The 15,009-nt window shown below is 40.0% G+C and overlaps 1 protein-coding gene across 1 annotated transcript; it reads left to right on the plus strand.

The window, feature by feature from the left end:
- Positions 1 to 2,209: 2,209 nt before the first annotated feature.
- LOC125290985 (N-acetyllactosaminide beta-1,3-N-acetylglucosaminyltransferase 4-like) lies at positions 2,210 to 14,438 on the plus strand. The gene is made up of 2 exons (XM_048237472.1): positions 2,210 to 2,421; positions 13,189 to 14,438. The coding sequence occupies exon 2, from the start codon at positions 13,196 to 13,198 to the stop codon at positions 14,336 to 14,338; it is 1,143 nt and encodes a 380-aa protein (XP_048093429.1). The 5' UTR covers positions 2,210 to 2,421; positions 13,189 to 13,195; the 3' UTR covers positions 14,339 to 14,438.
- Positions 14,439 to 15,009: the final 571 nt, after the last annotated feature.

Here is a 15,009-nt window from a genome sequence, read left to right on the forward strand (position 1 = left end):
GTGGGCATGTGAAGTTAACCGTAGCATTACTTACACAGTAACCCCATGGTAATGCGAAAGTGATCATAATAACATAAAACGTGATATAGTCCTTGATAAATAACCAGCTATGAACTCATAAACAACAGCATTTTGTCACCGTTTGTCATTCACAGTGCTGTGAATACAGCATTAAGATGCTAGGCTAAAGAATTGAGATTCAGAGAATTTGGTTGTGCTCATCCTGTCAGAAAATAGCAATTTGATAAGTGATCATGCATCATATCAGCGCAAGCTTGGTTTGAAACTGGTTTCTGTGGATGGGCTTACACGATCCTTCACTGGGCTAGTGCCTGCTGTGTTAATATGACCGTGCTGATGCTAAGCTGCAGCTCCCTCAAATCTATATAGGTTCTCATGCATATTAGGCTAGCTTTTGCCAATGAAAATTAATGCAACATAAAAAAAAAAAAACAGTAGGCCTAGGCTCCTGCTGCTAACTGAAGAAACGTTTATGTTACTGTAAGGAAATTATTATTATCATTGTATAACCATTTGTGTAAGCAGAAATATTGTTGTGCTGAGTTCTAAGAACAGAGAGTACAAGTTAAGTGTGCAGACAGACAGGAACTGCACCCATCTCATGTCTAGCTTTCCAAAAACGGGAGAGGGGGGGGGTCAGTGTCGTTGCTTTTACTTTAGCCTACCATTACCTTACGCATACCAGTTATGTATCCACCAGCTGCCTGCCTGCAGCCTACTTCCAAAACTCCAAAGCTGCTTGCTGTCAACAAGTTCAGTGTATCAACAACACTCAATAACAGTTTATGTGATGTGTTAATCAATTAAATTCCCAACAATTTCACAACAGCTAGTTCTGGAGTAGGCCATTCAACTAGCCCGCTTGCTTACGACGAGACTCAGGCTGCACCCACTTCCTTATTTGGGTTGCCAGGTTTTAGCCTGACAAAACGGTTGAAGTTGAAACTAAGTGATCGTGTATGTGTAGGGTGTATTTCATACACAATCTGGCAACCTGAATGCATCAATGATTTTAAAATGAAGTTTGATGGCCATGCAAATTACTGGAGTTTTCCGGGAGAAATAACAAAACGGGAGTGTGCTGGGAGATGACCTTGAAATACGGGAGAAACACGGGAAAAATTGGGGTGTTGACAGGTATGCCCTGTCTGTGTGTGTGGGTGGGTGAGATAAGAGTATGTCACAATGAAGTCGCTATGCCTTGCTTTCTATTTTCTGTGTGCATCTGTACAATAAAAGACACAGCTTTTGGGCTGCAGAGTCAGAGACTGATGGTGTGAGGAATTCTTCCTTACATTAGCAGGCTCTCCTCTTGGTACCAGAGTTTGTGGGCAAAGCCATACTACGTGTTGTGGTTCTTGTATGTTGGGGTTAAATTCCCTGACAGTTACCAACAATGTTAACAACAAACTCAGCTTCACTGCTGCAAACAAAGTTGGCTATATGCTTCGCCATATAACGAACCAGCTAGCCTTGTGATAACAAAATCTTTACCTTTTGTTTAGTCCACTGAAAGTTATCCACATATCAAACGATTAAATACACAGTTATGGAGGAATTGTTTTGGGGAAGCAGTTGCACTTGTGCTGCCTTTAAGCCACTTAAATCCATAGCCTATATGAGCGTTACAACTTGACGTGATGGTGAAGCTAAATGCCCAAGAAACGTCACGTCAAGTTGCCTACTAAACGCAAAAACTTAATGACAGCTTGTGGTGGTGCTGCCTAATTGAAATGGGATAGGCAAGTATCTTATATTCGGCTATTACGTGTGGCACATTTATTGGGCTTTTAGCCTCTTTTAATGTAGGCCTATTTGATGTTGAACTGATATGACTGAGCAGCAGAAAAGTCATAGTCGATACATCGTTTATTATTATAATTAGGCTCTTGTGATAGCCTACTATTACTTTACTACTATTACTGTTATTATTATTATTATTCGGATGAGGCAAAGGAATGTAAATCTGAGTCTGAAATGTTGGCTTCAAACAGTCTATACTGCTGTAACTGCACTGCTGCCATAGACAGTAAAAGAAAGACTGCTGCTATTATTAATTGTTAACTTCCGGGAACTATTTGAGGCTTCCATTAGCTGCCATTGTTGGAAAAAAATGGAACATTAGCGTCAATGGAGTTGTCGCAACTCTACCTTTATATGGCTCTGGTTAGATTGATTTGTTTAGATCCAGTGAAAATGCTGCCTTGACAACGCTACGTCATGGCTTCGGTGTTCCAAAAAGCCTCTGTCAGAAGTCTGTCACTTTTACAGTCTGTGATAAAACACTTTGTGTACATGTTGTTGAAACGTTATGGATATTAGAAAGTTTTTCAAAAGACCACCCAGCTCCGTTCAAGCAACAGCATAAACCCAGTGAACTGACGGATGGTGTTGTTTCAGGTTGGTGATTTCACGTTAAGAGCTTTCTGTCAGTTAGGCAGGCTAACGTTAGGCTACTTGGCTAGCTCCCTAAATGCTTAACGTTAACGTTAAATGTCCTCGTTCGTCGGCGGAAAAGGCAAATTCAATACTCTCATAGGCTAGCTAAGCCTACTGCAGAATAAGAAATTCCAGTTCCCAAAACAAAGTGATCCTCGTCTTGTAATAAATTAGGCTACACTGTTTTGAAATGTCAGAAAAAACCATTAACAGTTATCTGCCCATGTCAACTTTTCAGTGTCATATGTTGCATAAGCCTACCTTAAAACCTTGTTGATATCCTATCCACCACCACAGATCTTATAATCCAAGAGTCCACATAAATATAAAAGTCATGTTATGTTGTTTTGGCTGCCTAACTAATTATTAACTAAAAAAAAAAACATTACAATGATATATTGAGAGGAAAGGGCCCTTTCCATAAGTGTGTTAATCAAGCACCATGCAGTCTGCATTCATAATCTAGGTACAAGGATACAAGGATACAAGGAAGTTTATTGTCACATGCATATAGTTACTGGAAGTAAGAAATGCAGTGAAATTATGTCTGGTGTCAGCCTATTTGTGCATTAATGGGGGGGGGAGTGCAGTAGAAGAGGGGTTTAGTAGATTAAGTGGCAAGGGCTGCTTGATTTTATGCACCTGTGTAAAGGGGCTTGATGAAACCTATGAATAATCTTGCTAAATTACAAAATTAATATAATTTAGAAACGCCTATGTCAAGATGATAATGCATTCCTTCTAAAATACCCTTGTATCATGATGACTGGCCATACTGTAATTATATCATAATATTATGTGTATTATAGTATAAGATATTCATGTGCATTTGATTGTCAGTATGCATTTTGGATAACAAAAAGTCCTATGGGGAGTATCCATAGGCATTTTACAAAACGCATGGGCATACCTTGGCAAATAATCTAATAAAATAGTTTAAAGCACTCATATTTTCATTCTATATTGATCAACTTTTGCACACAGCTGGTTGCTAGGGCTTAGTTGTGTTTCTAAGGGATATCAAGTGACCTAGAGGGCTGAAATGTGGTCAGTTCAGAGATGCTTGTAATCCGGCAGAAAGAAAAAACTATATTCTAGCCTCTGTAGCTCTTTGTCAGTACATCACACAGTTATCTTGACTGCTTCCTACGAAAGCTACAGGTTCTCAGCTTTCTATAGAGGTCCAGCACTTGATGGTTGACCCCAAAAGAGGTGGGAACAATGCCCTTGTAAATAGGCACAGTGCAATTTCAGGCAAAAAAAACTTGACATTTTTACTGAGAACTATGTAGTTAGGGGGTTATTTAAAAAAAAAAATTAAATGGGCTAAGCCCCGAATGTTTACAATGTCTGGCTCCGCCCCTGATGCTGACCTACACGACAGTTTTGCACTACACATTCACATGCTGACCTACACGACACTTTTGCTTTTCCTTACACATACTGACTTTGTAAATATCTCAGTTAATAAATATACTTTGGTGTGGTCTCCCCTTCATGTCGTGCTCACTCCGAGCCAAATGGTCACGACATCCTAAAGTGCTTGAATTAAATAAATGTTGCTCATACAAACTTACTTTATGGGAGCTGTAGCCTTTCTGGATTTTGCTGTCAAACATTAAAAGACATAAACGGTCTCACAATAACCCCTTTTCAAATTAAAAGTCCCCCCTTTTTTGCATAAAGTCAGAAGGCCTCTTCATTCTTAAAACATATTAATTAAATAAATAAAAAAAACAAGAATATAACATGTAAACAGATCATATCATGTTATAAGGGGTTATTTACAGTGAGCTACCCCTGCCCTGCCTACAGCCTAGAGGTAAATCATAGGCCTTACAGGGTTGCTTTGTTTAGACTATAAGATTTCACTGACACCATCTGCTGTGGCAAGTGTGATGCACCAGACATCCTTAGAAACTACCATTTAGACACCCATATGGGGGCAGCCGTGGCCCACTGGTTAGCACTCTGGACTTGTAACCGGAGGGTTGCCGGTTTCGAGCCCCGACCAGTGGGCCGCAGCTGAAGTGCCCTTGAGCAAGGCACCTAACCCCTCACTGCTCCCCGAGGGCCGCCGTTGAAGCAGGCAGCTCACTGCGCCGGGATTAGTGTGTGCTTCACAGTGGTGGAGGAAGTACTGAACCTCAGTACTTAAGTAAAAGTACAAATACACAGACAAATATTTACTTTAGTAAAAGTACCACAATGACAACCCTACTTAAGTAAAAGTAAAAAGTACCTGCTTTTAAATGTACTTTAAGTATTAAAAGTAAAAGTATTTGCATAATGATTTATTCTCTTAATATCTATATTCTAAAAGGAAAAATCAGTATGGGCTGTGGCATTTTAATTAAGCTAGTTTTAGGTTATACTCGACTAGATAGTTTTAAGTTAATGCAATGCTTACCATCTGTGGCCCAGTTTACATTCTGACCTACAATTCTAGAGACTGTAATTCTGGTTATCTACTAGGGTGATCTGCTGAGTAATATCATTCAGCAAAACACGAGAGCCTGAAGTTTAACGGGGTAGACAAGGGAAACGTCGGGTGGATCGTAATGCCAATTATGCTGATTGAACAGAAAAGTTGCTGAGAAAGGTGTCTTTATGATTACGTTCAGTTTCACTTGCGCAGACGCATAGATATTGAATGAGAGCTCACGTTACTACCCCCCAATTGTAGGCTATGCATCTTTATTTAATCACACACAATTAAGGAATATTTCCTAATCTGGAAAATGTTACGTTTTTCCCGGCCACCGGTTCATTAATAGTCTACCATTCATTTGTGCCGCAAATGATCAAGCGTGTGACAGAAGCATGGGCATAGCCTGTAACTTCGCTGATCCGCGGATAGCAATCTCATCGGAGAGGAGGCCCTAACGCTGCAGAGAACAGACAGAGAAAGGCACAGAACACAGTTGCATGTACAGTGTAGCCATGGGTCTGGTGAATATAGCCTACCGAATGCAGATGGCTACAAGCTCACGCTTTGCCTGGTCTAGACTAGAAGCTTATGTTTCTAAGAATGCACGTAGCGCTCCAGAACCTGTGGTAGCAACCCCCCGGTAAAACAAACGTGTTTGTCAGAGAGAAAAAAAAAAACTGATCATAAAATGTATCGTAAAAAGGAACGATGGTGTTGTAGAAATGTAGCGGAGTAAAAGTACAGATAATTGCTGTAAAATGTAACGAAGTAAAAGTCAAAAGTATGCACTATAAATTTTACTTAAGTAAAGTACAAATACGTGGAAAATTTACTTAAGTACAGTAACGAAGTATTTGTACTTCGTTACATTCCACCACTGGTGCTTCACCTCACTGTGTGTTCACTATGTGCTGTTTGTGTTTCACTAATTCACCGATTGGGTTAAATGCAGAGACCAAATTTCCCTCACGGGATCAAAAAAGTATATATACTTATACTTATATTCAGTGGCGTGCACAGACATTTTGGGGGGCAGGTGCTCAGGAGGGAGGGGGAGGGGAGGGGAGGGGGGGCATTTCGAATGTTGCCTTTTAGGCCTATAGGCCTACAATCTTCTATTTCTTGAATTTCCCCTTGGGGATCAATAAAGTATCTATCTATCCAGTGGCGTGCACAGACATTTTGGGGGGCAGGTGCTCAGGAGGGGATTAATATCCTTAGGATTTTTATTCAGTCATTCGAACATTATTAGGGTATTGTGTTGTTTTTTTCAGGCTGTTTTTGATGGTAACCCCTTGTCAGTCAATAGTGAAAGAAAATGACTGTGTAGAACTGTTTTGTCTTTGACTATAAGTCTACGGTGAAATTATTCTACTTTTTTTCGGATTTCGGGTCAACATAAAAAAACAAAACAAATTCAATTAAACTTGCTGATTAATGGGTTCAAGCTTTTTAGCGCACGTGGACTAATTATAAAAAAAAATACACGCACATGTTGAATGAAAATTGACTTGTGCTGCAATTAGTAAATCAATATACAATTAAGACAATAAAGAGACCAAACTTGTGTATGAGACATACGTTCACACTCGGTATCATGTTTCAACACACTTTAGGTCAATATCACACCGGAATTCTCCTTTAACACAAACTCTACCGAAATGATTTGTAGCCTATGTGGTCGTCCTCACGTTATCTGTCATTGACTTGGGCTACAGCGTAAAACTTTATCAGGTGACCAGTCGGCTAAAAATGCTTAGTTGTTTGATGCTGTATGAAACATTTTACCGCACAACAAATTGATTACACGTTGGGCTTAGAGGGCAAACTGTACGATTTTACTTGATCTGTAAGACAATAAAGCGACCAAACAGTACGAGAAGGAGTTATAGTGGGCTACTGACTGTTGTCATTACATGAATGCAGTTGGGCATTTTTCACAGGTAATGGGGAACTTCCCGTTTCTTCTGTCACAAATGAATGTGTTAATACATGTTGCCTAACAAAACATATACAACAGAAAACGTTCTTCTTAACACATACATTTGCAAAATCTACCGAAATTATTTGAATGTGGTCGTCACGTTATCTGTCATTGATTTGGGCTACAGCGTAAAAATGTATCTAGCTTCATAGTTTGGTGCGTAGGCGTGCATACTTAGACACTAGGTGGTGCTAAAGCACTAGGAAGTTTGCCCTTTATCAACGAAAATGCCCTTTTGAAACTTGTTTTTTTTTTAAAATATTAATATTATTAAGATTTTACTGATGTCGGTTTTGAAATGATCTTTTGAAAACCTGAGCCATTAAAAACGACTGAAACAATGCCCCGAAATGAGCCACCTCCTTGCGCACATCCGACCAGCCTAACTATCTCTCTTCCTTGATGCGCAGCACCATAGCAGTTCAGTAAGCGTCTTCAGATAGCAGGCATGGTCGCTGACAGGCTGCTTCTCCCTGCCCCATCAGCCAGGTAACATACAGATCAAGCAAAATCTTACAGTTTGCTCTCTAAGCCCAACATGTAATAATTTTGTTGTGCAGTAAAATGTCTCATTTAGCACCAAACTATGAAGCTAGATAAAGTTTTACGCAGTGGTGGAATGTAACGAAGTACAAATACTTCGTTACTGTACTTAAGTAAATTTTCCACGTATTTGTACTTTACTTAAGTAAAATTTATAGTGCATACTTTTGACTTTTACTTCGTTACATTTTACAGCAATTATCTGTACTTTTACTCCGCTACATTTCTACAACACCATCGTTCCTTTTTACGATACATTTTATGATCAGTTTTTTTTTTCTCTGACAAACACGTTTGTTTTACCGGGGGTTGCTACCAAAGATTCTGGAGCGCTACGTGCATTCTTAGAAACATAAGCTTCTAGTCTAGACCAGGCAAAGCGTGAGCTTGTAGCCATCTGCATTCGGTAGGCTATGTTCACCAGACCCATGGCTACACTGTACATGCAACTGTGTTCTGTGCCTTTCTCTGTCTGTTATCTGCAGCGTTAGGGCCTCCTCTCCGATGAGATTGCTATCCGCGGATCAGCGAAGTTACTGGCTATGCCCATGCTTCTGTCACACGTCTGATCATTTGCGGCACAAATGAATGGTAGACTATTAATGAACCGGTGGCCGGAAAAGACGCAACATTTTCCAGATTAGGAAATATTCCTTAATTGTGTGTGATTAAATAAAGATGCATAGCCTACAATTGTGGCGTAACGTCAGCGCTCATTCAATGTCTATGCGTCTGCGCAAGTGAAACTGAACTTAATCATAAAGACACCTTTCTCAGCAACTTTTCTGTTCAATCAGCATAATTGGCATTACGATCCACCCGACGTTTCCCTTGTCTACCCCGTTAAACTTCAGGCTCTCGTGTTTTGCTGAATGATATTACTCAGCAGATCACCCTAGTAGATAACCAGAATTACAGTCTCTAGAATTGTAGGTCAGAATGTAATGGGCCACATGGATGGTAAGCACAATTGCATTAACTTAAAACTATCTAGTCGAGTATAACCTAAAACTATCTTAGAAACTAACTAGATTAAAATGCCACAGCCCATACTGATTTTTCCTTTTAGAATATAGATATTAAGAGAATAAATCATTATGCAAATACTTTTACTTTTAATACTTTTAAGTACATTTAAAAGCAGGTACTTTTACTTTTTACTTAAGTAGGGTTGTCATTGTGGTACTTTTACTTTTTACTAAAGTAAATATTTCTCTGTGTATTTGTACTTTTACTTAAGTAAATGTTCTTGTGGTACTTTTACTTTTAATACTTTTAAGTACATTTAAAAGCAGGTACTTTTACTTTTACTAAAGTAAATATTTCTCTGTGTATTTGTACTTTACTTAGAAGTAAAATTTATAGTGCATACTTTTGACTTTTACTTCGTTACATTTTACAGCAATTATCTGTACTTTTTACTCCGCTACATTTCTACAACACCATCGTTCCTTTTACGATACATTTTATGATCAGTTTTTTTCTCTCTGACAAACACGTTTGTTTTACCGGGGGGGTTGCTACCAAAGATTCTGGAGCGCTACGTGCATTCTTAGAAACATAAGCTTCTAGTCTAGACCAGGCAAAGCGTGAGCTTGTAGCCATCTGCATTCGGTAGGCTATGTTCCTGGACCCATGGCTACACTGTACATGCAACTGTGTTCTGTGCCTTTCTCTGTCTGTTATCTGCAGCGTTAGGGCCTCCTCTCCGATGAGATTGCTATCCGCGGATCAGCGAAGTTACTGGCTATGCCCATGCTTCTGTCACACGTCTGATCATTTGCGGCACAAATGAATGGTAGACTATTAATGAACCGGTGGCCGGAAAAGACGCAACATTTTCCAGATTAGGAAATATTCCTTAATTGTGTGTGATTAAATAAAGATGCATAGCCTACAATTGTGGCGTAACGTCAGCGCTCATTCAATGTCTATGCGTCTGCGCAAGTGAAACTGAACTTAATCATAAAGACACCTTTCTCAGCAACTTTTCTGTTCAATCAGCATAATTGGCATTACGATCCACCGACGTTTCCCTTGTCTACCCCTGTTAAACTTCAGGCTCGTGTTTTTGCTGAATGATATTACTCAGCAGATCACCCTAGTAGATAACCAGAATTACAGTCTCTAGAATTGTAGGTCAGAATGTAATGGGCCACATGGATGGTAAGCACAATTGCATTAACTTAAAACTATCTAGTCGAGTATAACCTAAAACTATCTTAGAAACTAACTAGATTAAAATGCCACAGCCCATACTGATTTTTCCTTTTTAGAATATAGATATTAAGAGAATAAATCATTATGCAAATACTTTTACTTTTAATACTTTTAAGTACATTTAAAAGCAGGTACTTTTTACTTTTACTTAAGTAGGGTTGTCATTGTGGTACTTTTACTTTTACTAAAGTAAATATTTCTCTGTGTATTTGTACTTTTACTTAAGTACTGAGTTTCAGTACTTCCTCCACCACTGGTTTTACGCTGTAGCCCAAATCAATGACAGATAACGTGACGACCACATTCAAATAATTTCGGTAGATTTTGCAAATTTATGTGTTAAGAAGAACGTTTTCTATTGTATATGTTTCATACACAAGTTTGGTCTCTTTATTGTCTTAATTGTATATTGATTTACTAATTGCAGCACAAGTCAATTTTCATTCAACATGTGCGTGTATTTTTTTTATAATTAGTCCACGTGCGCTAAAAAGCTTGAACCCATTAATCAGCAAGTTTAATTGAATTTGTTTTGTTTTTTTTATGTTGACCTGAAATCCGAAAAAAAGTAGAATAATTTCACCGTAGACTTATAGTCAAAGACAAAACAGTTCTACACAGTCATTTTCTTTCACTATTGACTGACAAGGGGTTACCATCAAAAACAGCCTGAAAAAAACAACACAATACCCTAATAATGTTCGAATGACTGAATAAAAATCCTAAGGATATTAATCCTGCTGAGAAGTTGTTTGGGACTGGTTGCTAAGGGCCACTTACCTCTCGTGACAGTGTGTCTTCAGCTGTGCTTTATATTTGCCTTTCACTATTCACCGTATTCCGCGAGCAAACATTAGTGTCGCCATCTTTGCCTGCATTGTGTCTGAACTTTCCATTGAGCAGTATCCAGATTACGATACATTGAGATAGCAGAGTTCTATCGAGATGACTGGCATCATATGTTATGGGTCATCCTAAAGTTAGTTACGTTTATGTAGGGTTTTGGTGACTTAAGACATTTCTGTTAAATTAGATTAGATTCAACTTTATTGTCATTGTGCAGAGTACAAGTACAAAGACAACGAAAAGCAGAAAAGTGCAGTTTGATATACAAAGTATAGACAGGTGGTGCATGGGCAGGACAAGAAATATAGTGCAGTGTAGACAGTAGTATACAGTTGGTTTACAGAAGGTGGTTTAGAGTAATATATAAATTAAATATAAATATGTGCAGTGTATTGGCAGTTACCTTATAAGAGCAGAATAAATATGGCTATGTAATATGAACAATGTATTAACAACATGTACTGTACAGATATGTGCAATGTAGTAGCAGTAACATTATAATAGTAGTAAGACTAATATAGATATATGCAGTGTATTAACATAATATATTATAAGAAAAACAGAATAAATATGGATATTCAGTATGAACCATATAGACAGATATGTACAGTAGGTGTTATACACCTTTCCTATCTGAAGTTTGGAAAACAATGACTTTAGGGCGGCTGTTCTGTAATGACTTTCTAAACATAGTTAAGCAAAAGAAAAGATATCCGCACACTGTCTCTAAAGCTCCCAGTTTAATGGTGGGTTACACAACGTTTCGACCACTCAGGTCTTTGTCAGGTGTCACACCAGAATATATTATGACAATTATGTATTGGCATGGTCTACTGTGCTGAGAATGGTCAGTCCGTCTCTAAAATATATCTCCATACATTTCTAAAATGGGCGTGGCAGCAAAAGGTGAATAGACCAGATTTTTCTTGGTCAGTGGCGTGTTGTTAACTGGGTTGGGACGATAATACCAGTGGCGGTTGCTGCTCTTTGGAATAGGGGAAGCTCTGATAAAAATGGTCAATTATTAAATTAATATTATTAAGGTGCTATATTGTTCTTTGAGGGCAAAACTATCCCAAAACCCAGAATAGACCAAACAGTAGGCTATAGAGTTGGCATGGCAGACATGGCAGCTTGGGGGGAGTTTAGGCTAGCCTTCTAGAGTTATTTCTCTGTGTACGTTCATCTGCCTTGCTGTTTTATTTTTAATCTCCCCTGGTGGGTTTTTAAAATTCAAGTAAACATTAGCATAATGTAGCCTACATGATTATATAGCGCGCTACCTAACTTAGCCTAAATACACAACTGAAATAAAAGCAAGACTTTTTATTTACAGTATGCTATTTACAAAGAAAGACAAATAGAAACCAACTGTATTGCTGACAAATTATGAGAATTTGAGCTGCAACTTGCCTTGCCTCTCGACTTCACCTGTCAACACTACCGTTAACGCATCCCTTGAACTTGAACCACTTCCTGTCAGATCGCGACATATGCTGTCAATCAAAAAAAGTCCAGCCTCTATGACGGTTCCTCCAATCATCATACAGAAGCTCAGCGTCCGGGCCATCCCACTGTCCTATGCACTCCCAGAGATGCCGGGCTTTCTCTGGAAATTACGATTTTGTGGCGTTTGTCCAATAAAGATCTAACTTTTCTGTACTGAGATCAGCCCACTCTGTAGTGCCATTGAAAGTCCAGTGAAGCCGAGCGTCTATAGAGCAGAGTGGTGAAGTCCCGCCCCTTCAAAAAATTATGAACGGGAGTTAATGGAGAGATAACAATTATTTTTTGGTCCAGTTTCAATTGTGCCACAAATTTCACATATGATGTGTGTGAATTTAAAAGATAATTTTTCACGTCAAGAAAGTACTGTTGTTCGATAGACTTCAAAAGTTATGTTGGTTTTGTGCAAATCCACTCAGTGGACTACATCTCTCGTCTCGAACGATGTACGTCACCAACGTAATGAAACGATAAGAGCTGTTATGCTAGTTAACGGTTGCATCTTGCTGCCTGCTATGTCACTTAACAGTATGTAATGTACAGTCTATGGACGAATACAACTTACCTGCTGTGTTTAATCCTCTGACTCATGGTATTTTCTTCGGCAAGGAAAGCCCAATTAAGACCTGTTGCTGGTATGCTTGTACAATCTACTGTGAATGAGCTAACGTCACTAGCGCGACTGATGGGTTTGTAGTCGTTGGAATTACGATCTTTCACAATGTTGTAATTCAATAGTTACAAAACAAACTGCAAATGTCTTTACATGAAAAATTGTCTTTAAAATTGACAAACATCATATGGGTAATTCAAGGCACAAGTCAACCGGGACCAGAAAATAATTTATTTTTCGCCATAGACTGCCGTTCAAATTTTTTTGAAAGATAGGTCCCATGGAGGCAAACGGAAGGGGCGGGACTTCACCACTCTATAGAGCTGGTATGTCCCGCCCCTTCCACTAACCCCGCTGGACCTCTAGGTTGAAAAATCGTCAATGCAAGTGAATGTGAGAAAATAATTATTTTCTGGTCCCGTTTGAATTTTGCCATAAATGTCAACATATGTTGTCTGTGAATTTTTAATTCAGTGTCAATGTCTGCTAAATTAATAAATCTAAATGTACATAACTGGTCAAATCTGATGTTTTGTTGTCATTGCCTCTCATTTCAACTGCTTTCCCATCTGCTTTGCCTCTCAGCGTGAAGATGACAAGGACAAGAGTTCAGTACCCCCGGTGTAGTCTGGTCAGTGCTGTGGCCGTCATCCTCTGCTATTTGATGCTCAAGATGTACCACCACCTGGTCGTCCCATTGGACTCCAAATCGCCCCCTTTCCACCAGATACACACACGCCCCTTTTGGTCCAACATATCTAGGAGTGGCACTGCCTCACCACCAGCGGGCCCCTACACTGTCCAAGAGAACTTTACATGCTCTGCCAATGACAGCGCAGAGGTCATTCCATCACACCTGCCCCAGTCATACCAGGAATTCTTACGCTATAGGCATTGCCGAGCATTCCCAATCCTGCTGACCCCTTCACCTTGCGAGGATGACCTTTATCTATTGTTGGCCGTGAAGTCCACAGCTGTGAATGTAGACCGCCGTGCTGCATTGCGGGACACTTGGGGTTGCGCTGGTAGAATCCAGGGTCATAAAGTTAAGTTGGTCTTCCTGATGGGCCGCTCACATGACAAGGTGCAGGATCACGACCCCCAGCAACTGCTGCAGTCGGAGAGCCGTCACTATGGGGACATCTTGCAGTGGGACTTTGCAGATATCTTCTTCAACCTGCCTCGGAAGGAGGTGGGATTCCTCAGCTGGTTCTCTCGTAAGTGCAGCAGTGCGCAGTTTGTGTTTAAGGGCGATGACGACATGTTTGTGAACACAGAGAATCTGGTTGAGTTCCTGACAGCCCACAAACCTGAGAATCACCTGTTTGCTGGATTCATCCACAGCCCCGAGATGCCTATCCGAGACAGAAGCTCAAAGTATTTTGTCCCTGTCGAGATATACCCAGAGGGGAAGCTCTATCCACCCTTTCCAAGTGGTGGTGGGTATTTGATGTCACGGCAGACTATGTTGGGACTGGATGTGGCAGCCCAGAAGGTGAAGCTGCTCCCACTCGATGATGTCTTTCTGGGCCTGTGCTTGCAGCAAATGGGTGTGAAGCTCACACACCACAGAGGTTTTCTGACATTCGGCATCGACAACAAGAATGACCTAAAGCACCCCTGTTTTTATCGTGGAATCATGCTGATGCACAAGATGAGCCCGGTAGAGTTGCGGGTCATGTGGTTGCTGATGCAAGACAGTCCACCATGTGGTAGTAGTGGAAAAACACTTTGAGAGAATCCTACCTCCTGTCCTGCCAAAGCTGAGTTGTTACTCTGTGGATGGGATCACAATGTTTTTTTTAAACAGCATGTAGAATGACAAAAATACAAAAAATATAAATAATGTCTTTTAAATGTTTCTGTCATGACTTATTTAGAGCAGACAGTTCAACATATTTTGTAATGAAGAATAAATGGATCAAGTTTTGATGTTGCTCTTCAAATATTGTGGTCCTTACAGTCCTTACCAGTACCAGTCAATTTCCGAATTGAATTCAAGGCGCTATTAACACTTTGAATGCCGCGCTGTTTTCGGAAGCTTTGGCCCAGAGTGCCTAGCCTGGCCTCGACCTGTCTACGTACTTCCGGTCGATTTCTTCTCCCTACAGTACTCCGTCTGGAATAAGTTGATTCGCGTTCGTTTACTTCGGCAGTTGGGCAGCGGACCAACCAGCGAACAGAGGGCGTCCCTGAGAGCGATTACGTACCCAGGCATGGTGTTTAGCTACGTCCCCGCCCCTGAAGCAGATCGCTTGGAATACATCAACGTAGGGAGCGAAAAGGACTTATACTTCTGAAATCTTTGAGCAAATGTGAATAATAGTTTAGCCTATTAACTGGAGTGTCATGAACAAAGTCACAGGGGAGTAGGATGTTATATCATCAGCTAAACTTTAGTCATAG

Source organism: Alosa alosa, chromosome 2, assembly GCF_017589495.1.
Source record: "Alosa alosa isolate M-15738 ecotype Scorff River chromosome 2, AALO_Geno_1.1, whole genome shotgun sequence".
Taxonomy (NCBI): domain Eukaryota; kingdom Metazoa; phylum Chordata; class Actinopteri; order Clupeiformes; family Clupeidae; genus Alosa; species Alosa alosa.

Coding starts and splice junctions, on each gene's coding strand:
- LOC125290985 (XM_048237472.1), top strand. CDS start 13,196: ATGACAAGGACAAGAGTTCAGTACCCCCGGTGTAGTCTGGTCAGTGCT.